This window comes from Talpa occidentalis, unplaced genomic scaffold, assembly GCF_014898055.3.
Source record: "Talpa occidentalis isolate TD23 unplaced genomic scaffold, MPIMG_talOcc4v2.1 talOcc4.4, whole genome shotgun sequence".
Classification (NCBI taxonomy): domain Eukaryota; kingdom Metazoa; phylum Chordata; class Mammalia; order Eulipotyphla; family Talpidae; genus Talpa; species Talpa occidentalis.
The window spans coordinates 36,380,913-36,404,907 of record NW_023604295.1 but is presented as its reverse complement, the minus strand read 5'-3'; the positions used below and the strand labels follow the sequence as shown (position 1 = coordinate 36,404,907).

At 35.6% G+C, this 23,995-nt stretch overlaps 1 protein-coding gene across 1 annotated transcript; it reads left to right on the top strand.

The window, feature by feature from the left end:
* The first annotated feature begins 682 nt into the window (after positions 1–682).
* Positions 683–17,219, top strand: TMEM207 (transmembrane protein 207). The gene is made up of 4 exons (XM_037526594.1): positions 683–756; positions 6,372–6,416; positions 7,524–7,663; positions 17,083–17,219. The coding sequence occupies exons 1-4, from the start codon at positions 683–685 to the stop codon at positions 17,217–17,219; spliced, it is 396 nt and encodes a 131-aa protein (XP_037382491.1).
* Positions 17,220–23,995: the final 6,776 nt, after the last annotated feature.

Genomic DNA, 23,995 nt, shown 5'->3' with positions numbered 1-23,995 from the left:
ACTCGCCTTAGGAGTATATTTCAGTAAATCAGCCTGTTGTGCTCCCCACTCTGTCTCTTATTATTGTGACCTAAAAGGCTCCACACACACAACTAAGGTAATTGTGTTAATGTTTATGGGTTGGACCTTATAATACTAAGCAATCACTGTTATTTCCTTCACCTCTTCTTTACATTTCTAAAAGAGAAACGTAAATCTCAAAAAGAATTTCTGTCATCTTAGCTCAACCTTAGTCACAATAGGTCAAAATCACTTCTTCATGCTTATATTTAACATTCATTGATGCTAATGGAATGGACTTCTGTTTTCATGTAGGGAACTTGATTCCTTTGCATAAAAATAATACTCACAAATAATAAACATCCTCCCTTTACCTAAAATGTGAAACAAAGATATGCAAGGTGAACAAAAGCTCTTCAGAGCAAGCAAAATCTGTCTATGGAAAAAACAAAAAAGTGATTTCATATCCATCTATAGTGCTGTGCAGGGTAGGAATCTGACTCACAATATATATCTCCTGTCACTGCTTAGCTGGAGAATCTACCCAGAGATTTTTTTCAATTAAAATTCTGTGCGCCAACAATAGACTCTGCTATGGAGTTTTTAATTAAAAAAAAAAAGAAATGATATAAACCCACATTGTCTCTAGGCACTGTTTGTATTAAAGGTTTAGACTGATGAGATGCTTGGATCTTATTGTTCTAAACATGTGTTTCAGTTGGTGCTCTCGGACTCACCATGTGAAGAAAATGAAATGTAAGTAAATAGCAAGAGGCTTCATATTTTTATTTAGCATTTTCAAAACTCAAAGAATAAAAAGATTCAAAAAATTTTAGAAAACCCTGATGTGTTTCAAATGATTATTATAATGAAAAGAGAGTAAATTATTTTTATATGCAAACGGCTTAAATTTTCTAAAAACGGTGAAGATGCACTTCCATTATGATCAGCTTTTTAAATAAATAAAGGACCTAGTTGACTTCTAGGTATTTTTGTTCACTGCATTCCCAACTCATGAGTTTTCAAGGATTCTTTAAGTTCATAAAAGATCACTATCTATGGCTGCATCCCTATGTCAGGGTAATGATGGGTGGCAGTTTACTGGATAATTACGTTTCAAATAAAAGCAAACTAAGAAAAATTCTAACCTGGGTTCGGTGAATAATTCAAAGTGCTTTGAAATAAATTATGTGACTAATTGACTCTATTTTCTCACTTTTTGTGCAGTAAACTTAATGGCTTTCAGAATTCTATTCAGGAAATATAGAGAAGGTGCCATTAATAATGCTGCAACTGATGAATGATGTCTGTAATGCACTGTGACTTAGTGCAAGTGTTGGAAATGCACCTGTGCCAAGCCCTGGCTTCTGGGTGCAGCCTCACTGTCAGCTAGCTGCTTCAATTGTCATTGCCTATGAACTCCAGGCCAGGAGCTCTGAAACACCCAACAGGTTAAGAGATGATGCTCGGTGGAATGATTTCCATAGCCCTAGAATCATTCACCTAATTCTAGTGGGTCAGTTTGCTATTAATCATCTGCTGCCTGTTAAGTTTATGCCACTACTTCAGCTTCTGCCTGGCTCTCCATTGCTGTTTTATTGCATTAAATTTGGACTTACCTTTTTCTCTTTGTTCTGGTGTTTGTGACATAATGAGGTTTTGATTGCTGATATGTTTACCTAATTCTTGAATTCATGGCTGCCTTATCTTGCTTCTTCATCTCCTGCCTTTGACCCAGAACAATAAAGAGTTAGTGTTTGAAAAGCTTCATAAAAGTTGAATCTAATTCTCCAGTCAACATGACAGGAAAATATGTTATTGAGAAACATTATAAGCTGATTTTAAAGTCATGAGGCTACAAGTCTCCTTTTCAAGTAAAGAAATGAAGACCCAAAGGGAGTTAGTAATCAATTAACTGTGGGGCTTCTACTAGTATTTAAGTATTGGAAAAGCCTGTTCTGGACACCTTGGTAAAAGCCTATATGAGTATTTGGGGGGAGGCCCATCTTACATATATGGGTAAGGTAATTTATAAAACATAAATGCGATCATACATATACAAGGTTCTATAAATTAACTGTATGAATAGATTCTTCAAGACAGGCCACTATCTTTCCTATATTTGGAAAATGAAGTATATTGCTCAAGCATGTAAAAAGCAGAAGTTGGATTTGGACCTAGGACTAACTCCTTAGGCATGAGTTTTAACTACAAATCATTTTATCAATATATAAATTAAATAAAGTTACTCACCTGGTAAAAGACCTGAGGGGTATACAACTCATTAATTCTTCTAGACTCTATATAATTTACCCCAGCTTAATTAGATCAGGCCACCAATCTCATGGTGATAGGATTTAGCACCCATCTTGTCCCTCAAATTATTGTTCCTGAGTTGTACTCTGGCCTGTGTTAAGGAATGATCAAAAAAAAAAAAAAAAAAAAAAAAAGCATGACCCATGGAATTTCTTATTGCATTTATTCTAAGAGTACTATAAAAAACATTGTTCCTGTTCTTAACCGTGTCCTCTTTAAAAAGCTCTGTAGCTTGATGTTTTCTGTTGTCTATACCAGAAATAGTTGTGCATCTGGTGAGTAATGTTGCATGTTTTTGTTAATTTTTGAGAACACTATATCACCATTTCTCTTTTACCCTGTTAACTGCTAGAACATTTAAGAGCCAGGTGTGGAATTTAGTTCTAATTGCAAATAGGGGATTTTCTATGTTCAATTTATAAACTGACCTCACTTTGGTTTATTCATTGATACTCTGAAGGCTCTCATTTCTAATTTTTTCTTATTTTTATTTTCTTCAAGCATTTTGGAACACAGGACATTGAATGCATTCAGGCAAATACTCCACAGAGTAACATGAGGCTACAGCTGGCTTTTACCATTCCCAGTTGCAGTGCTAATAATATGGACTCCACAGTCAGATCATTTGGGTTTAAAACCTCTGCACTTCCAGCTATGTTATCTTAGGCAAGTTACTTAATTTCTCTGTGACTAAATTTTCTCAATTGTAAAGATGAGGATATAATAATGTCATCCTACCTTACAGTACTGCAAGTATTAAAGCCAGTTAATAAACATGAGATTTTGAAGAATTCCTGGCACATGGAATTATAGGTGATTCTAGCAGAGTTGATGAAGCAACAGCAGTTTTCACTTGAATATATCAAATCAATGAATTTCTAGTTAATCTTAGGTCCACAGATTCTTTGCACTAAGAAGAATGATAAATATCAATTAATCTAACCATTCTTGTAGGTCAGGAAATCCTCTGAAGCTTCAAGTAAAGTAGGACACTAATTGTTTGGGTAGGGACAGAAATGACCTTTATAACTAGATCTAGAAAACTTGGTTTTTGGAAATGTCTATTTTAAATATCACTGTCAGTTTTCACTTCTCTCTGATATGTTTTGTTTTGGGCACCATCATCCCAAATTGACCAAGCATACATAAATCTCTGAATAATAGCTTCATTTTCAAAAAATATCTTTCTTACCCTAAAGAGCTTACATCTAAAATCTGAGTAATTACAATATTATTTCAGATACTCAGTTTTAAATTTTTAATAACTCAAAACATTTGCTTAAAAACAATTTGAAATATGGAAAGAAATAATAGTAAGGAACAGGAAGCACAGGGAATCAGAATACCCATTGTAGGGGCAGAAATGGACACAGGGCAGGTTTTCAAGGATCCCATGCAGAATGGGTAAAGAAGGAGTTCTGGAGCCCTCAGGGGTTTTGCAGGTCTTTTATTGGGCATATGGCAGGCAGGGGTGCTGGGGGGCCGGGAGGCTGGCAGGGCTCCCAGCCCCCAGCAGGTCTTCACTCTGGGCTCTCCCGCCTTCTCTCAGCTTCTCTTTTGGCTTCTCCTCGGCTTCTGCTGGCATCCACGTGACGCCACTCTTAAAGTGCAGTCTCAGCCCAGGTGAATCCCATCTACCTATGTCCACACCCTATTCCAGGTGCCCGCCATGAGGCATGCATTCAGGACCGCAAGGATCCATCATCTTTCCTGATGGCGGGAGGGCAGAAAAGCTTGACATTTTTCCTTACCCTACACCCATATTCTGGTTTAAGATCTGTGGCCACTAGTGACCTCCGCACTTAACTGTTTCACTCTGTGTGGAACAGTGGGTGAGTGAAATCCTAAGGATGAAATAAATTACCACCAAAATACCTGCAAATCTGAAATTACATGATCACTTTATATTTCGCCGGGAAACTGCTTCCTGACAATTTTATTTTGTATCAGAACCTCTATCACAAAATCAAAAAAGAAAGTAATAAGTCATATTGGTTCCAAATTGGGGAAAATTATTAGCTCTGAAGAAAAGATTAAGAAGCTCAGAAATTAGAACTAAGAAATAAAATAATATTTAGAATTGAGATTATTACAGTAAGTAGATGGTCTACTCTTAAAACGTCATGAAAGAGAAGCAGAGGTTTATATGTAACACTCCTGGCCATCAGCTTAGATGTGAATATTCAACAGCAAGAAGCTTCAGCTGTTTTATTGGACCAGGATACCATGATAATTTCTTTACACCCATCTCTAAAGTCAGATATGCTATGTAAAATAACATACCAAAAGTAGAGTTGCGTTGTATTATTTAATTAACAAGGCTGTAACGGTGGGAGGGGACGGAGCAGGATCTCTGATTCTATGCAGATGGTGTAAGAAGGAGTCCTGGTGTCCTTGGTGGCTTTTATATGCTTTTATTGATTTTATCAGGTGCACGGCAGGCAGGGGTGCTGGCAGGCCTCCCAGCAGCCAGCAAGTCTTCACTCTTTCGGGCTCTCTGACGTTCTTTCGTGGCCTTTGCATCTCTGCTCCGTTCTTTCTGCTGTTCTGCTGGCGTCCCAGTAACGCCACCCCTATAAGTGCAGTCGCAGTCTCTCAGCCCGGGTGTTCCCACCTAGCGATGCCCACCCCCTACTCCAGGTGCCCGCCATCAGGCATGCATTCAGGACTGCAGGATTCATCATCAATCCTAGTGGTGGGAGGGCAGAAAAGCCTGAAACTTTACTTACCCTACAAAGGCTTGTAATTATAAATATCAATCTATGTCTTTTTGATGAGTGGATAATATTCCTTTATAAATATATGCCATTAATTATTTTTAAAATCTTGCATTGATGACCACGCGAACTATTTATATTTTTATAAATAGTTGCTATTCCCTTTATATTTCAGTTTATATTTATATTTTATATTTCAGTTGCTATTCCCTTTGCCACCCCTTCACCCCCAGTGTTTGTACCTATATACTTCCCTAAAGCCTCTAAGTGCAACAAAAATTATCCCCCCAAAACAAATAACAAAATACTTTTTGTTTGGGTGACTGAGTTTTGACTTAAATGTCTGGAGTAAATTTTTTAAGTTGACACTTTACGTATGTTAAAAGGTTATTTCTGACTAGTATGGTGATAAACATTACACGCTACCTCTTTAGAGAGGCTGGGAGCAATAAATTAGCTGACATTTATGAATGCTTTCAAGCTGAAAAGTACTGAGTGTTATTTTAACAATAGCTGAAGAAGACATGATTAAGTGTAGTTCCAACAAGAAGCTTATCGGGCTGTGATGAACAGACTTACACCATTTAATCCCAGAATACTTTAACAGGATTTCATATATTGAAATATGAAAAATATCTACTGATATATATATATATATATATATATACATATACATTTAGTGTATCTTGTCTGGTGTACAGAGGGTCCTGGAATGAATAAGTATCTATACCTGGGAAGTTAAACTTTCTGCAAATCACACTGTGGGCTTTGCATTTCTGTGATCTTTTAAAACTTATCTCAGGAATGACTGAACTGTGCTAGATGACTTGCCTGATAATAATGATAATGCCTAATCACAAATGATTTGACAAGCCAGACTGAGACATCAACTTCTAACTCCTTGGAAAATGACAGGCATGGCCACACATTCTCTCCCCATTTTTCCTAACTCTTTCCTCCAATCAGAGTGTCACGGATGCTGTTACCAATGCAGATGTTAAAGGTTAGGAGAGATTATAAACCTTCCCTGGAGAATTTGCATTTTAAAGATTATAGTTTTATGAATAACAGAGCAGTGGAAAACTGTAATAATGCCAACTACTACAGTGCAATCATCTGTTTACATATTTGAGAATTTCATGCTTATTTGTATTCTCAGTGGCTTGAATCATGTGGGTGTAGGTAAACATTTGCCTAATTGTGTTGGAGAGAAGTGCAGTGTGTAGATGGTTTTTCTGGAGATACAAGTGTAGTCAAAATAAATATTATGGTCCAGAAAAAAATTGGGTTTTGGAAATTTTAGAGGCCCACCACTAATTGTACATCTTTCATCATCAGGTGCTCAAAGTATAAAGATCAATATCCTCATGACTGGTATATTTGGTAAGCACACCCCTCTATATTTTTTTAATAAAAATTTTAGTGAAATATATATACCCCTTTTCTTAAATAGTTGAGAGACACATGGAGGTTTCACAGCTTAAGGAAATTTTAGGGGCCAGGTGACTCAAGGTATATAGACATAACTTTCAGGTTGTTGGCCAGTATTCACTTAAACACTTCCTGTGGCGGGGAAATTACTATTTTAAAGAGTGAACATTTATTCCTGGGTTGGAGATCTTTAGCAGTAAAATAATTGTTCTTTCCCTTGAAATCTCCCTAGATGATTACTCCAATGATTTTAGTTTTGACTTTAACTGCCATTCAAAATAAGACTACTATCTCCTTGAAGAGTTAGTCCTTCAGAAAATTTAATAGCGTTGTTATCTCCCAGCATTACCTGCTCTGTCAGTTGGGTGGTTAACTTCTCAAAGACAGAGACACTGTGTTGTTTTCCTTTGAATCCCCAACCACAATATCCGGAATCTGTTAAGTTGCTTAACTGAGTGAACTGAATGAAAGGAATAATGGCTGGATGAACTAAGGAACCAAGACATTTCTCCTTAGAACAACTCTCTAGTTTCCAAAGAGGAAATGACTATCATCATGTCACAAGTTGGACCCACTCTGAATTCGTTGAAATATGCCAGGTTCAGTGAGAGTATATAGTGGTAGAGGGTTGCTAAGGAATCCAGATTGCTACTAGTCAATCTTGCTGAGTTCTTTTGAGTTCTTTCTCCCTTTCCGGGAAGTGAGCGGAACTCTTTTATTTTTTTTCCCTACATATATTTTTTTAAATTATTTATTTGTTTATACAAGCACTGAGTACAGTCAGAAGCGTGGGAGGGTGAGAATTCAGCAGAGCCAGAGAGGAGAGAAGAGCAAGGAGAGTGAGGAAGTACACTGCTGAGGGGAGCAGCAGGTGAGATAGGAGAGGTCTGCGCCCCATGTGGGACCCTCCCCAGTGTCCAGGGATCGAACCAGCGCTGCAGAGGCTGCGGGCAGCTTCACAACCCAGCGCTCAACCGCCTCGCCACTGGGGAGGCCCAAGAAGAACTCTTAACATGACTGCATGCCCCTTAACACCTCCTCTGCTTCTTCTGGTGTCAGGTTCTTGCTACTAATTTGCATGGTGGCTCTCCTTTTTGGACTATTTCTCTTCTGCCTTCAGTGCTGGCTGAGACCCCAAATTGATTCCCCAAGACACACTATGGCTGTTTTTGCAGTTGGAGACTTGGACCCTGTTTATGGTAAGCTGTCTGCACACTTCTGGATTTCTCCTTTGAAACCTTATGTTTTTGTGGTGAATTGAAAAATGAACCTCTGAGAAGAATATTTCTGGCTGCAGAATAACGCATAATTTATTGGAGACTCAAAGGCATGTATTGAGTATCTGAGAAAAATTCAGAAGACTCCAAAAGAAGAAAAAAATGTGTCTTGGGAAAGTGACTCAGATGGCTGTGGGAATGAAACTAAACGTATCATTCAGTAAACAAGCAGAAGAGAAGAGATGCACAGGGCAGGTCCTTCCATGTGGGTGGTAAGGTTTAAGGTGCAGAAAAACCTCTCAGCTTTTAGTGTCTACCCTTTGTTTAGTGTTTCACGTATCTGCAGTAACATTAAAACACACTTCCCAGATTACTGCCAATGCAGAGTCCAAAATAATTGAGCTGGTTACTGGAGTGTCAGTGCTCATATCCTTTCTCCCCAACCACACAAGTAGCATCTTGCTCCTGCCTGATCCCAAACCCCAGCCCCTCCACCCCCACCCCAATCATACTCTTCCTGTTATTTTCCATTCTGCATTGGGAGGTAGGGAATGGCGGAAATTGAGGTCTTCGTTACTTGTAATTTTGAGCCTTAACTATAAGTGGAAAAGCAATCACATTGATTTCTGGGACTTCACTATTGATAGTTCACTTCTTGGTAAGCACTGTCCCCATGCAGACCATCTGTTAGGAAACACTCCTTTTAAGGTACTGTGCAGTGTACCGCATTTTCCTCAAGGGTACATGGCAGAGATTGTCAACTGCACTTCAGAAACTTAGACCAGGAAAATATTTCAATCTATGAACTGAGCTTGTTCTGCAGAAACTCACGGCTAGAGAAAATGAAGGGCAAAAAATAAACTAAAATGTTTTAAACTCAAAACTCAGTACTCAAAGACTTAGTGATAATTTTCACTATTGGCTTCTTGTAAGTCACTATTTAACAAGGGAAAGACATTGTTTATTTGAGAAATGTTTTATGGGGGACAGATAACTAAAAACTCCAGTGAAGATTGTTATTTTTCCTAAAATCCAAGAACACTTTCCATTTAGCACAGAGGGAAATAGGTTATTGACCCTCTAAAAAACTTATAAACCCAAGGGGCTAACATGGTTACAAGTGGTCTACTTTTTCTTTATTTAACTAGAGGTATTAATAAATAAATGCAATTATGTTTCTTCAAGCATCATTTGAGTTTCTAAAGGCAAGAATGCAATCTGATCTTAGCCCTTCACTCACTCTTAGGAAGATTCTTTTACTAGCCTACTTTGCATTTTTAAAAAAAAATCTGTTTTTAATTTTGAGTAAGAAAGCTACCCAGTTATACTGTTAAAATTTTAAGTTAGTTTATGTGCCACAGTTATATTACTATGTGCCACAGTTATATTTATCTAATGTTTTTACATTTCCTTGATGGTAGTTTACATATTTGCTTTGGAATTTTCCTGAACTTACCAAAACAGGTATGACCATGAGTGAAAGGCATCAAGGCTGACCTATTATTTCAATAAACTGCATGTAATAATGAGTACAGGGCATAAGAATCACATTTTCAGGCCTCCCTGGTAGCACAGGGATGAAGTCTTAGTCCTATCACCACCGTACCCTAAGTTCTATCCCTGGCCAGGTTGCTAACCCACATATAGTGGAGCAAACCTCTCTTATCTCCCCACTGCTCCTCTTCGCAGTGTATTTCAGTAGATCCATCTGCTCTGCTTCCCACTCTGACTCTGGTGAATCCTCTCAACACCAGCACCTCTGGCCTACACCCCAGTTCTCCTATGCATAAATAAATAAAAACAAATCACATTCTCTATACCCTGAAGTCAGTATGACAAGAAAAGAAAATACTTGGGAAGAAATAGATTTTTAACAAAATAATATAGTCACTATTTTATTTCACGTATGCCAAGTGTTAATTTTAATTTTTAAACAAAATAATAACAATTTATCTCATATCTACTATGTACAGTAGGTCAGGGGCTTCTAAAATGCTATCTCTACTTCTTAAATACCAGTTCAGAAAAGTGACTATTATTTCTCATAGAAGATGTTGTCTACTTTTTTCATTCTACTGGATTTATATAGTGTATGTCAACAACATCCAGAATTGAGGTTAGGGAGTCAATAAAAATTTGGGCTGGACACTTATGGTTAAGTCACCTCATCTCTAGACATAGGTACAGCCTCTATACTGAACTTTCAGACATTCCCATAAAGTGATTCATCAAAGGTAGGATTTGCTCTCCAGAATCCTCATTTCCTTTCTCATTCTATCTTTTCCTCCATAATCCCACTGGTATTATTCTGGATCTTATTTTGCTTAAGAAGCATTTAAACTTTCCTTCACTGAAGTTGTATTACAAAATTTTCTTCTACTGATTTCTGTCTCGGAGATCATAGGCTCAGTTACCCCTTCCTAATTTTTTTCTTTCTCTCCTACACTGAGTTTAATATTAGTTTATTCCACCTACTGCACATCTCCTATCTCGTCCCAGGGCAGTTCAGGATGGTTGGACAGGAAATGAATATAGTCTTTGATGTGGAGGTGGTCCCCAGAGTTGTGTTTCTTGTTTTTCCTGCTACTTCTTTCTGAAAAAATTCAGAGTCAGTAGGAAGTGGTATTCTCTGTGATCTCTGGTAACCTTTTCTTAACTAGTCATTTCTGGATGCAAATTCCAGAGAGTAATATTTTAAGACAGTCTGAAATCAGACCCATAGTAGATTCCCTTTCCCCATTGGATCTCCATTATATTTTTACTTCTCCTAACAAATGTTTTTTATTCTCCCTAATATTTGCATAAAATGAGCTGTTTTCCATAAGGGAAGTGAAAAATTCATAGGATATTTTTCTGTTGAGTGGGAGGTAAGGATGAAAAACTCAGATTCTACTTTCACAACCCCACAAAGCATGTGCTCACAGCAGAGAGTCGAGTCCAGCTACTTGCAGGTCTAATGTGTCTACATACAAGATTATGGGGTTGCATTTCTGAGTCTTCCTTCTAGGCACTATTCAGAGGGGGAGAGGAAAATGAGCCCTCACTTGAAAGACATTGGTGATATATGTGGAGATACTGTAAAATGTTCTGGGAGTGAACCCTCCCTTCTCTAACGGATAAGAGAGCAGTGTCATCTGCATAGAGGTGGAAGTCTGAGAAGCATTTATACAAAATCTACTGCCTGTGGGTAAAGCGTCTTTTCAGCCTCCACTAATGACCATGGAGCCAGTTAAAGAAGATTTAATCAATGAGACCTCAGCCTCTGCATCCCCACAATGCATTCTTCAAAAAGGAAAAGTTTAAATTCTAGCATTGCCTTTCTCTGCACGTAGATAGCATGCACATATCTTTAGGTCAAAATAACTTGGAACCAGAGGCTCCCCTGTCAAGAATAATTATAATTTATATGTCAATGATTTACTGTTCCTACTTATATAAAATAAATTCAAATTCATATTTGTTGGAAGAGTTCTCACAAAGTATAGTCTGTCACACAGCTTTCTGGGTTCAATTCCTTATTTTGATTCTGACAAATTCTTAGTCTAGCTATACTTGAGAATTTTATTCCATATTAGAATATGAAATAGGTTTTCTAGACTCCTGGCCACCTTATGTGTACAAAGGGGAAGATATGATTTCTCATCCTGAATTCAGAATGTAGGAAATGGGTCATTAAAACACTTAAAAGGGGAGATGAGAGTGGATATATTAACCTTTACTTCTTCCTCATGCTTCATTTTATTTCTTCAGAAATTACTTCACATTATTACCACTATTTGGAGAATAACTTAGTTGAAATTGTTCTGCTCTTCTGGTCTGTGGGTCTGAGATTTTACTCTGTGGACCTCATAGAAACTGCCTTCAGCTGAAAAGAACTAAGAGAGGAATTGTGACTGAATATCAGATGCTAGAATGGATTGAACTTTATTGATGTTATAATATATGAAAACAGGAAATTTCTCTAACAGTTCCTGACAAGATTACTTAACTCAGATTGCTGATTATCTTGATTAGAAATATTAAAGATAGAAAGAACACTTGCCTTGAGGTCATCATAAAAGGAATTTAAGGAAGGTCTTTCCAGCCCAATGCATTGCAGTGTCTGATGTGATTTTTATCTGGGAAAGGCTGTTGAGAATCACAGACAAAAGCCCAGGGCCCAGTTGCATCTTTTGAGTCATTCATTTTACAGTTTTTACAGTTTTTACAGTTCTTGGCTCACCCAGTGTTTGTATTTCTCAATTTTTCTCCCCTCTCATAAAATATATGTTTTCCTGTCCATAATACATTAGGGTGACACACTTTACTTACCAAAACTGGAGAAATAATCCCTACTATGCCCTTTTGGAAGAAAAAGGGGAAGGAGAGGTATTATAGAGAAAGAGAAAAGAAAACAAGGAAAAAGGCAAGAAGGTGGACGAGCAGGGAAAGGAAGAAGAACAAGAAGAGAATGAACTTACAGTTTGAAGTTGGAGATATTCTAAGGACTGAAATTAAAACATACTTACTTTACAGAAGCCGTAAAATCAATTTTTTCCTGGATCCAGCCCCAGGGGTGTCCTGTATAATCCTTTTTTACTTAATTATTCTGACCCAATCCTGATTCATTTCTGGATCCAGTTTTCTTTTACCATCTCTGCTATATGGATGCCAGAAAATGTTACCAAACTAAGTGGGTGGTATCACTTGAGTTCAGAAAGCCAGATTCTGAACCACAAGGTTGTTTCCATTAAGGAAATCCTTTATTAATGTGTGATGCCACCACAGGAGGATGACAGTATTTTAAAGAAAACTTTAAGTGGTGAGTGAAGGAAGATTGTATAGGAAAGAAATAAACTTGAGGATGTGCCAGCACGGGGAAGATTTCTTCATTCTTGCGTCTGGGAGGTAGGCAGTTTAGATGCATTTAGTCACAGTATTATCAATGACTTTCCTGAAATAGTTTGCTGTCTTCTCTGTTACCAGTTTAAAATGATTTGAGGGTGTTCATCAGGCACTGATGTTATTTGCATTCTCAGAATGAACAACATATCTCTTTAAGCATTAAGCGACCTCTAACCATAACCCAACAAGGAATGTGGCACATTCTAAGCATAATACAAGGAGGTGTTTTCAGCACCTATGCTAGAGGTAAAAAAATATTTTGTGTCAACATTTTCTTATCAAATTTTCTATTTTAATGGACTATTTTCTCTCTAATCATCCAACTCTAAATGACGGAAATTTGCAACCAGATTTGTTTTTTTTTTTTTTTTCCTTCCTCAAGTGTATAAACAGTGAGAACATTCATTGGACCACATGAAGTGATTTTGAAAAAGATTATATGCAAATTTTCAGTAAGGGTGGAAAAAGAAGAAGGAAACAAAATCATTAAAACTCTCCAAATCCATCTATATTTCAAATAGAAATCAGTTCTCTCTCTCTTTACAAGTCCAAGGACTTAGAAGATAGTGTGAATAAGTAGAAGTGTAAGTGATTTAAAAAAGAAGAAAAAGTTTTGTATTTGTTTGATTAATTGTTTTATTACTTAATTTGTATTTGAAAAATAAGTGATGTCACTGGAGTTTTGAATTTTATTATTAAAAATATTTTTTAAAAACTAAATGAAAATAAATTTTCATTGAAAAGAAAGTTGTGAAGCTAAGTAAAATTCCTTATTCATGAGTAAGACAGACATTAGAGGTAATAAAGAGAAAGACGTTTGGAAATTAGGAGGTGAGGGGGGGGTCAAGTGCTTAAGGTAGAAAAAGAATGTCTTGCTTATTAGGAAAGAGAATTTGAGATCATAGGAAAGGGACTGCCATTTTATCTGTCCATATTATTAACAAAATAGTACATTACAATAAAATCTATGTTGAATCTTTTTCTCTCCAACTCATGTGAATCCAAGCTGGGTCCCCTCAGCACTGATAAGACAGAAAGCAAGTCAGTGCTTTTCCAGGGATGACAGGGAGGTGAGAATCCATAGGGACACCCCTGCTGGGGACGTTCCTTCATCTTGGCTTAACTTCTCCTCAGATCTGATCTCCCCTATAATGTTGCCTTTCAACCATCCCATCACTCGAACCTTGTTTCTTCCACAATTTCAGAGATAATCTTTCCTTTTTCTTATTTCAAGGCAAGTAGAAAAGCTAGTCTTCCAGCAGTGATTAAATGTGAGTGATTTGATTTGAGGCGAGGAAAGAACTGGACGGAGAATAACAAGGAGCTGCCCTTGCAAGCTCTCCTTCTAGCTCTCCCAGGATCCTGCTCATTTTAGGATACTTTTGAAATGCTATTTCCCAAAACTTTGGGTTCTGCATGTAAATGTCCTGTGACTTATTTTAGATTAGGAAAGTGAATGTATTTCACTTACATAATTTCTTGGAAGGGCATGATAATAATGATGGCTTGTACCTACTGAGCATTTGACATGTGCCATGCTCCGTGCTAACACTTGACATCTCTACTCTCATTAATCCGTCCATGAAACTCTAAGAGGGGTTCACTATCTTTTTTTTTAAAGATTTATTTATTTATTTATTTATTTATTTACACAAGCACTGGCTACAGTCAGAAGCGTGGGAGGGTGAGAGAATTCACCAGAGCCAGAGCGGGGAGCAGAGCAGGCAGAAGGACCGAAGTACACTGCTGAGGGGAGCAGCGGGCGGCAGGAGAGGTCTGTGCGCCATGAGGAACCCTCCTCCAGTGGCTGGGGAGCAGCCGGGGATCGAACCGTGCCGCAGAGGCCGCGTGCAGCTTTGCAACCCAGCGCTCAACAGCTGAGCCACTGGGGAGGCCCAGTTCACTATCATTCTTAACACTAAAGATAAGGAAATAAAGGCACCTGTAGGTTAAGAAACACGAGTAATAGATACTAGCTCTGTGACTCAAATTCAGGCTTTCTTAACCACTCCCATATAAGAGAAAGGGATGAGATAGAGAAGGGAGAAAAGCAGAAAGAAGTATAATGTTAAAATAAACCAAGCCATTGATTGGAGTGATTCTTAATGTGGGAAATAATATGGCTATAAAATCTCAGTAGTAATTGTATTGGTTTTACAAAATTAAATAAAAACCTTGATGTTTTCACTGAGAAGTCCGTCAAAATTATAAATTTTTGCCAGGCATTTTTAATTATGTTCTTTTGGAGCTCTTAATGTATCAGAAAACAAAATAATTCCTGCTCATCTTGCCATCACATGATATTGTATATAAATATGCTTTGAAAAAATTGATAACTGATATTATGTATCTTCAATTTTAAAAAGCTCCTGAAACCACTGACTTCATTATGCTTATTAAATAAATACTTTGTGAATTTCATAACAAATTTAAGAGCAATGGCTAAATTTGTAGTAAGGCAATAGTAAAATGTTCCTACCACAGAGAGCAGTTGTCAATATCCTATTGCCTGAAGCACAACATTGATAATGGTCGTGGCAGAACTAAATTTGAGCTAATAATTGTGTCAAGTCAATTTGGTGCAGCACCCCATGAAGAATAATAGCTAAGTTACCATTGACTGTGTATTCTACACACCAGGAGCAGCTCACCTAGAAAATGGACAGTGCTTAGTAGAAGTGTCTATTATGGAGGAAAAGGTACAAGTTATAGGTATGTATGAGGCAGGTACAAATTGCCAGTGTTAACTCTCACTAATTAAGCCTCCTACAGGCTTAACTTATGTCATCTTAAACTTCCTAACTGCAAAAGACCTTAATGCTTGTAATATTAATAATGATAATTAAGTTATTGCTTGACCATTGAAATAAAGTAGATTGGGAAATGCTACTAGAAATAAAAGAAGGGGAAAGAAAAAAAAAGTAAAATAAAATGAATGCATATTCCTAGAGTAATACAATTCTTGTTATGTAATAATGTTAACAATGATAAAATGATAATAAACCTTTAATGAGTAATTTTTGTGTGTCTGGCCTTGTTTTAAGCACTTTACAATAATTTTGCTGCTTTCATAGATGTTTACACTATCATTATCCTTTTATTGTAAAAGAGAAAAGTAACGTAGAGAAACCTTAATAAATTAGAAGATTATTTAATTAATTAACCACTTAAGAAAAATGTTGAAATATGTAAGACATAATCTACACAATTCTATCCTTCAATTATTATATCAGCATTTGAATTACTATGTTTTGCAAACCAGTGAGGTAAAAAAAAGAAAAATACAAATGTACAAAAATCTATGATTCTAAAAACATGGTAATTACTCCAAAGTTATACATTAGAATGATATATATAGGTGGATTCCAGTGATACATTTATTGCTTAATATGTAAGTATTTTTTGTCTTGATAATTGTGGCAAGTTCTTTGGAATCCATGATGGTATCAAATCTTAATCTTTAAAGAAGAGGGCAGCAAACATTTTATACTAAGGCCATGTAGGACATATATTTGGCTTTGCAGACCAGCAGGTCTGCAAATGGGGTTACTCATTGTGTGATTGTAACACAAAACAGAGAGACACTATGTAAATGAATGGGTATGACTAATTTCCAATTAAATTTAACACACAAAAAGAGTTAAAGGGCCTGGTTACTTCAAGAGTCAGTTTCTTCTTTAAAGATGATTTTATCATTGTTACTATTGTTTTGGGTGAAAGCAATCAAATCATTCCAAAACAGCTAAAGAACTAGGTGAAATAAAGAAAAAATGAAACGATATTGCTATAAAAAATTACTGCTTATTTCCTCTATGACTCAAAAAATAGTATTTCAAAATACTAAAAGAAGATTTTCAAAAAAGCTATTGGAATAAGTTCAAGGTCTTTCAAAGTGTTCAATTTGAAGAAGTGCTTTTAAAAAATATTTAATGGGTGGTGAAGTGCATAGTCTAAAAGCTAAGAACTTTGATTTCAAAGCATTATTTTAAATTGGAGAAAGGTTTTTCTTATTATGTGTGTGTAATTTAAATGCAAACGTCACAACTTAGCATTTTTGCTACTCATCTTAAAGAAAGGTTTAAAATAATTCATTGTGTTAGGTATGATTTGCAAGCATAAATATAAAATAATGAAGTTAAGAAGTAGTATTTCAATGATTCTAGTGAGACTTGCATTTCCCATGATGGAAACATTATTTAAAATGTCTTCAGTATTTACAGGAATCTTGTCTTCTGATCTACCAAAAAGTGTATTTCTTCTCATTTCAGCTACTAAATTGTAAATGTTTCTTGATGGATTCATCAGTGATATAATCAGTTCCTAAGAGCAAATTTTCTCTCAGTAGAGACTAAACTATCACTGCAGACAGCAAGTTGGTTGTAAATTTTTTTCAAGGGTACAAATAATGTTTTTGCTGCTCCAGTGATTCAATAAATGACTGATTTTATTAGGCAGTTCATGTATTTCTGTTTTATGCTGACTAGAAAGATTACAAGTCTCCATCTTTCTCTTTCCAGGGATGGAAGCAGCTATGAGTTCAACTGTTGGAATTCACCTTCAAACTCAAAACCCTGAACACTCTCATGCCCCAAGTCATGGAACTTTAGGTCCCCCACCTCCATATGAGGAAATTATAAAATCAAATCAATTTTAGATCTTGAATTATCAATTGGAAAATATTAGAAATACTCTAAATAAAACAACATTAAATTTAAAAACAAGTATTTCATTCAGTAGAAAATTCCAGAGATCAACTAATATAGTCAAAAAATGAGAAATTGACACAATAATGCATGTAGAAAATAATTTTGGTCATAAAAGGCTGGCATAGTAAGTAGTGAACTCATTATTTTGGCTGTGTTATATTTTTATGCAAAATAAATCAATTTTTCTCCACGAGAGGTAGTTCCTATTAAATTTAGGATTCTACCCCACTACACATCACACATCTCTCTGCCTCAATATCTCTGTTTTAATCTCCTCCATTATAGAGTCAATAAAAAGTATCATAATTTTATAGTGGCTGAAACACTTTCAAACATGTCTAGAACCTGACCAGGGAGAGAATATTTGAATTTTGGTGACAGGAAAGAGTAGGAAGAAAGAGCATTTGGAGTTAAAGCATAATGAAAGAACTAAGGGGGCCTCCCTGGTGGAGCAAGGGGTTAAGATGCAACCTATGAAGCTGTCCACAGCCACTGCAGCATGAATTCCGTCCCTGGCCAGGGAGCTACCCACATAGTGCAGCAGACCTCTCCTGACTTCCCTTGTCCTCCCCTTAGCAGTATTTCAGTTAATCTTTCTGTTCTGTTCCCCAGTCTGTCTCCAGTGAATCTTTTCACCTTCCCCGCACCCCCCATTCCTCTGGCCTACACCTTAGTTCCTGTATGCATAAATAAATAAATCTTTAAAAAAATAAATAAATAAAAGAACAAAGAAGAAGATAAGAAATCTCAGTCCTCACACTGATATGTCTCAATCTGAGGAGAGAGAAGTATAAACAGAAGCTAAAGGAGATTACTCAAAATGTAGGACACAGATGGTGCCACAATGTGGAGAACAAGGTGAAGGCTCTCATTTGATGTGGGTGAATGTGGACTCCAGAGTCTATAGACCTTCTCTGGTGCCTCAGACTTGGTATTTCTTGGAGAACCATGATAAGAATGCTTGGCTTAGATATAAGTGATCTCATTGATAACTCTGATTATAGCAGTAGTCGTGAAACATTAACTATCAAATGCCATTTTTTAGTGACCATGAAAAAACGGAGCAGGAAAAGGGACCTAGGACTGTGTGTTAATGTGCTCTACCAATCCCTGATATGTGCAGAGGGCTTCCAGGTACATAAGCTGCTGTTGGGTTTTGTTCTCATAGCAATTTTGTAACCTGCCTATTCCTATATTCGAGATATACACATTACATAATCAAACATATCCACCCTTTTCTGAAACCCATTAATATTAAAGAAAAGGAATAAAAGTGTTTTTAGGTCACAAGAACCGAAAGAATGACAGGAATCTGACATGATGATGAGAATCAAGGTTGTAATACATGGAAAGATGGTATAGATGGATAATAGTAAATTTTTTTTGAGTAAGGTTTCAAGTTTCTCCACTTTGTTAAAGTGTCATTAAAAGAAACTTAGATGAAGCAAATTCATGTGTTAGCAATTCAGAAATGTCCCAAGAATTATGGCAGGAGAGGTGAGAAATGGTGGATATGTCCATGAACTTGTTCTATAAGAAAATAGTGTTAAAATAACCCAGAGAAAAGCCAGTTCTAATCAGAACATGATAGCAAAGAGCCTCAGAAGGATAGAGAAATGATTAAGGAAAAATATATAATAAAAAGGTGGTTATAAATTAACAATTGGTAAATGGAAAATGGGAACTGAAAAGATAAGGTAGTTATAATCTATGAAAAACAAAACTGAATTAATTCCTTAAAATGTTTAAGATATGAATAGTGTAAATAAGTAATATTAAGTTTTAAAATGTGCATTATTCATATTGACAAATGAAGAAAAGGGGAAAGTGTATCCAAGGGAAGCAGGCAGGATATAATAAAAGAGTTAAGTCTTAATATTCGGTTATGGGAATCCAATGAATAGCATCTAAAATGAAAAGAAAAAAATCAAGAAAAATTAATAAGTAATTAATTTGGAAATTAGATAACATATATGAAACAAGACATGATAAGTTTGATGTTATTGTCTCAAAAAATGGAAATATATATATAGAGAGATTACATATATACACTATATACACACACACATATAGATGTATAAATCACTGTCTTCATTTAACTAATGAGAAAATGCATAGGAGTTAGTGTGGGAGGCAAAACTAGACACTAGGTATGGTGACCTTTTAATTCCTATTCCAGGTATTTTTCCATGGTGATGTTCTATCTTCAAAAGTGGCTATGAAAATAAACATCAGCAAATGTAGGTTATAATTACATTGATCTCAAGTGTGTAACTGCAAGAAAAGAGTTTTTTTCATAACTTATAAACAATGTGTGCTAAAATCCACTCCAATTGCAGAACAGGCAGTATAATTAACACCTAAAAAAGTGTAAGCACATCTGGAGACAGGGTAATGTTTCAGCAGCTGGAGTTTGCCAAAGACATTAATGCAATTCAGTATAGAAGAGATTGGAATTTATTTTTAAGTGACTTGTATTTAGTGACAGTGCAAACCTAACCACAGTATGCTTGTGTGTGGTTGGTTGATTTATTTTGGAGGATAGAGAAGGAAGTGTGAGAATAAGATGTAGGCAGGTGGGTAGATATGGTAGAAAAAGTTTATTTTCATAGAAACTTTTCTAATAAAATCTCTTAAATTGTCATTTGATGTCTAAAATATATTGAATTATTTGAATTAATTGAATTGAATGTTAATATAACTATTGTACAAGTTCCTGGATATATTTCTCCAACACATGCTATTAGTATTATTATTAATGATATGATACTAGAGTTTCACCAGATTTTCATTTGAATGATAAATGCTTAATGGAAAATTGTTCTGACCTTCAGACATTTGAAAGTTTTGTGGCAGTGCTTTTTAATGTCCATTGAAAACTACTGCAAAAAAACCCAAAATAATAAAACTAGATTGGATTATATTATTATGACATTTTGAAAATTAAAAAGAGAAACCAATATTTCTTTTCTGTCTTCTCGTCTTTGAGTACTTGCATCTTAGTTCACTAAGTCATTATGACTCTATTTAATCTGGTATCTCAGATTTTATTTTATTTTTTTGGTTGCATCTAATAGACTTTCTAATTGTCTTAATCCAACGACAGTAAAAAGGGACTTGCAAGCTCTAACTTTTGTCACCACAGCCTAAAGCAAGATGCAGATTTTAACTTTGACATGAATGGATTTGTTCTGTTCTCACGTTAAAGAACATTCACTTAAAAAAAGAAAAAAATTGAGGTAACAAAATTTGCATCATAGTTTGTGTATTAGAAACATAGGATCTCCCTCCTCAGGTATTACCATACTACTCACATCACTGACACACTTTAATACATCGCCAAAGTCCATTGTACTCCCACCCCACCTTGCCCTCATTTTTAAATGAGGTTTTTCTTACTGCTAAAAGGTGTAGATTGTTCTTTGAACATCCAGCAGAGGGCATGAAAGCCTATCTATGACTCCAACCCATTAGATTTGACTTAATGGCAAAATAAAACCATGAGCTTGGTTGCTATTGATACCAGGTTTTTGAGACCTTAGCAGAATGGAATAATAATGAGGCTCAAATTTGCAAAGAGAAGCCTGATACTTCAGTTCATATTTCTCACAGAGAAGCTGAGCATCGGATAAGATGCCTGTCATGGGGAGAGTACATTTGTAATGTACTCCCATTTCTGAGGATGAGACCTGTGAGTTTGAGTTGCCTGCAAAGGCAGGCAAATTTGTGTGTATGCTGCTCACGTGGTATGTAACATCTAAAGTGCTGACCCTGTAGGTCTAGCCTATTTCTTTTTTACCTAACCACAAGTTCCCCTTTAATTTTCAGTATTGTAGCTTCGAATTTGTTTCATATGTGTTAGAAGTACAACTTTTATAAAATACAACTTTAAAATTCAATATCTTTCACAGAAATGAAATAGAACTGAGATAGAACTGAACAGCATCATGTGGACAATGAAATGAAACCAATGAGAATATTATATTTAAGGCAAAATGTGAAATACTTCAGAACTGTATAAGAGAAAATGAGACAATGAAAATGTGTTGGCTATAAGACCCCACATTTGATAGAAAATGGTTATTTTAAACTCACAACAAAGAAGTGAAATAGAATGTTCTTTCCAAAGGAATCTTTTAAACTCATTTTGCTTTGTGATTTTATACAAAATAACTACATACAGACCTCTTTTTCTTAGTTAATACTATACCCTAAAAAAGTGGGTTTTTTATTATTTCACCAACTGTAGTTCTAGGAAAATGAAATAAAAGTAATGTCCCTTTATATAATGGAATAGTTTGATGATTAAAAAAGTAATATATATTTGTACATTTGGAAAATAGTTACTTTTTTCCTTTTAAAATTTTATGACTGCACCTACTGTCTGACTGATGAAGCAAATAATATTTATCAATCAAGATATATTTTTACATTAAGAAGATAAAAAAGTTTTGCTTAGAAGCACTGAAATTTTTGATAAATGCACATTGTTTGATTTTTATTATTTGTTGGGGGAAAGTTTCCTCTTGGAAAATTCTGTTTGGGGGATGCAATGAGCAGAACTAATATAATTTCCTTTTCTAGTAACTAATATGTTTTTGTCTCTCTTTACATTAATTTTAGTTCCTAAATCAGATATGAAAACTGAAGTCATGTATCAATTCAGATTATATTCTCTTTATTGTATCCAAATTTGTGTAAATGAATAATGTTTAAAAGTCTTTGATATTACTGATTAATTGCCTTCTAGATTTAGAAGGACTGGAGTCATTATTTTTAGCTGGAAGAATACTGAGAGACACAAACTAAGAAAGCCTATAGATTTATTAGAAGCAATCAATGGACAATTGCATGTTTACCTGACATCTGGTGGAATGCATGCGAAGAGAGGGCCAGCAAAATACATCAATGCTGTCTGAGGAGATTTGGATGAAGGACTGAGATGTCAGTCTCCAAAGGTTGTCAAGACATTACTAGGGGCTAAGGGATTTCTGCTAATGTAAGACTTCTGTTTAAAGGGGAGTTAGATAGATGAAAGGAAGCTAGCATTAATTACTAAAGAAAGAGGCAGCCATCTAAAGAATAGACTCAAGTACCAACAGATGCTGACTGAAATGAGTGAGTCTGTGTAGCTGGTAGGGTTTCTGTTTTGCTGTTTGAGGTACACAGATCAGAATTAAGTTGTGTAAAACTGGAGAAAAAGTTTATTTACTTTGTATATATAGATTTTTTTAACTATAATTTTATTTGTAGAGGAGAGGATTCCATTAAGAAGGTGACTAAAAGGCCTCCCCTGGTGGCGCAACAGTTGAGCGCTGGGCTGCAAAGCTGCCCGTAGCCTCTGCAGCGCTGGTTCAATCCCCGGCCACCGGCAAGGGTCCCACATGGTGTGCAGAACTCTCCTGCCGCGCCCACTGCACCCCTCAGCAGTGTATTTCGTCACTCTGCCTGTTCTGTTCCCCGTTCTGGCTCTGGTGAATTATCTAACCCTCCCCCACTTCTGACTGTACCCAGTGCTTGTATAAATAAACAAATAAATATATCTTAAAAAAAAAAGTGACTAGAATGGCTACACACTCAACAAAACAGCCATTTCTGGAAGATTACCCTCCCCCATCAAGCCTCCGCTGTATATTTAGCTCCCCATTTTTATTCTTCAATAATGCATTAATTGATGTTTTTTTCTCATCTTTATTTTGTTGATTTTGACAAGGTCTTCCTACTATTTGTCCTTAACTAAGGGAAAATATTTTTTTTGGTTTGTTTCTATTTACTGAACTTGAAGCCTTCCCCTTCTTTAAAATGGAGCCCCCTGTCTGATTTCCTGCTACAAGCAATACTTCCCATTCAATAGCATTAATGACAAAGGTATTGCATGATGTTTCTTTTAATTTATGTTTATATTAATATAGTAAAAGGAAAATGGACACTTTAAACTAGAGCATCCTTTCCATGATCCCATAAGCATGGCTTTCTATACAAAATCTTAAATAACAAAAAAGTCTGATTTCAACAACCCTCCCCATATTTCCTTTTATAACCAACCCTTCATTTATGGGGCCAGGTCTGCTTGGTTTCATCTTCCCAAAGATTTCATCAAAAAGGCATCCCCTTTCCCTATTTAAAAACTTCCATTTTCCTTTTCAAATCCAGTTTTGCTTTTTTCCAGACAATTATTATGAACAAACATTTAATCTGTCAGTTTTATGGGCGCACTCAAACTTTTGTAAGGGAAATTTTATATACTTTGAGTTTTTCAAAAGTCTCCTAAAAGGTATTGAAATAGAGATTATAGAAATTAAAATTACAGTATTTTACTTAAAATTCATTTCAATGTATTATTGTAGACCATTTTAGATCTTGAATTTTGGATCCAAATTTAGACAATTAGAGCAAAGAAAACATTAGGAAAATTGGCATTGAAGAATTGTTAACTGCTGATGTTACTGACTTTGATAGTGATGACATAGTAATATTATTAAAATGTCCTCTGCTTTACATTTATAATGAAATATTTATGATTAAAATTTATATTCTGAGGTTCATTTTAAATAACCAAGGAAAAAAATGAATGGGGAAATATTATATATCTTATATGCATTTTTTTTCTTACTATATTAACAGATTATCTGCATGTGGGAATAATTGTTTTCTTTTTTCCTTTTTCTGTTTGACACAAATACATGTTATTTCAAAAAAAAAATTACTAAATCAGTAGCATTTA

Excerpts from the sequence above, each read along its gene's own strand:
- TMEM207 (XM_037526594.1), top strand. The coding sequence starts at position 683 with ATGCTTGGATCTTATTGTTCTAAACATGTGTTTCAGTTGGTGCTCTCG. Across the intron at positions 757-6,371 it reads CCATGTGAAGAAAATGAAAT|GTGCTCAAAGTATAAAGATC; the intron begins GTAAGTAAATAG and ends TTTCATCATCAG. Across the intron at positions 6,417-7,523 it reads CCTCATGACTGGTATATTTG|GTTCTTGCTACTAATTTGCA; the intron begins GTAAGCACACCC and ends TTCTGGTGTCAG.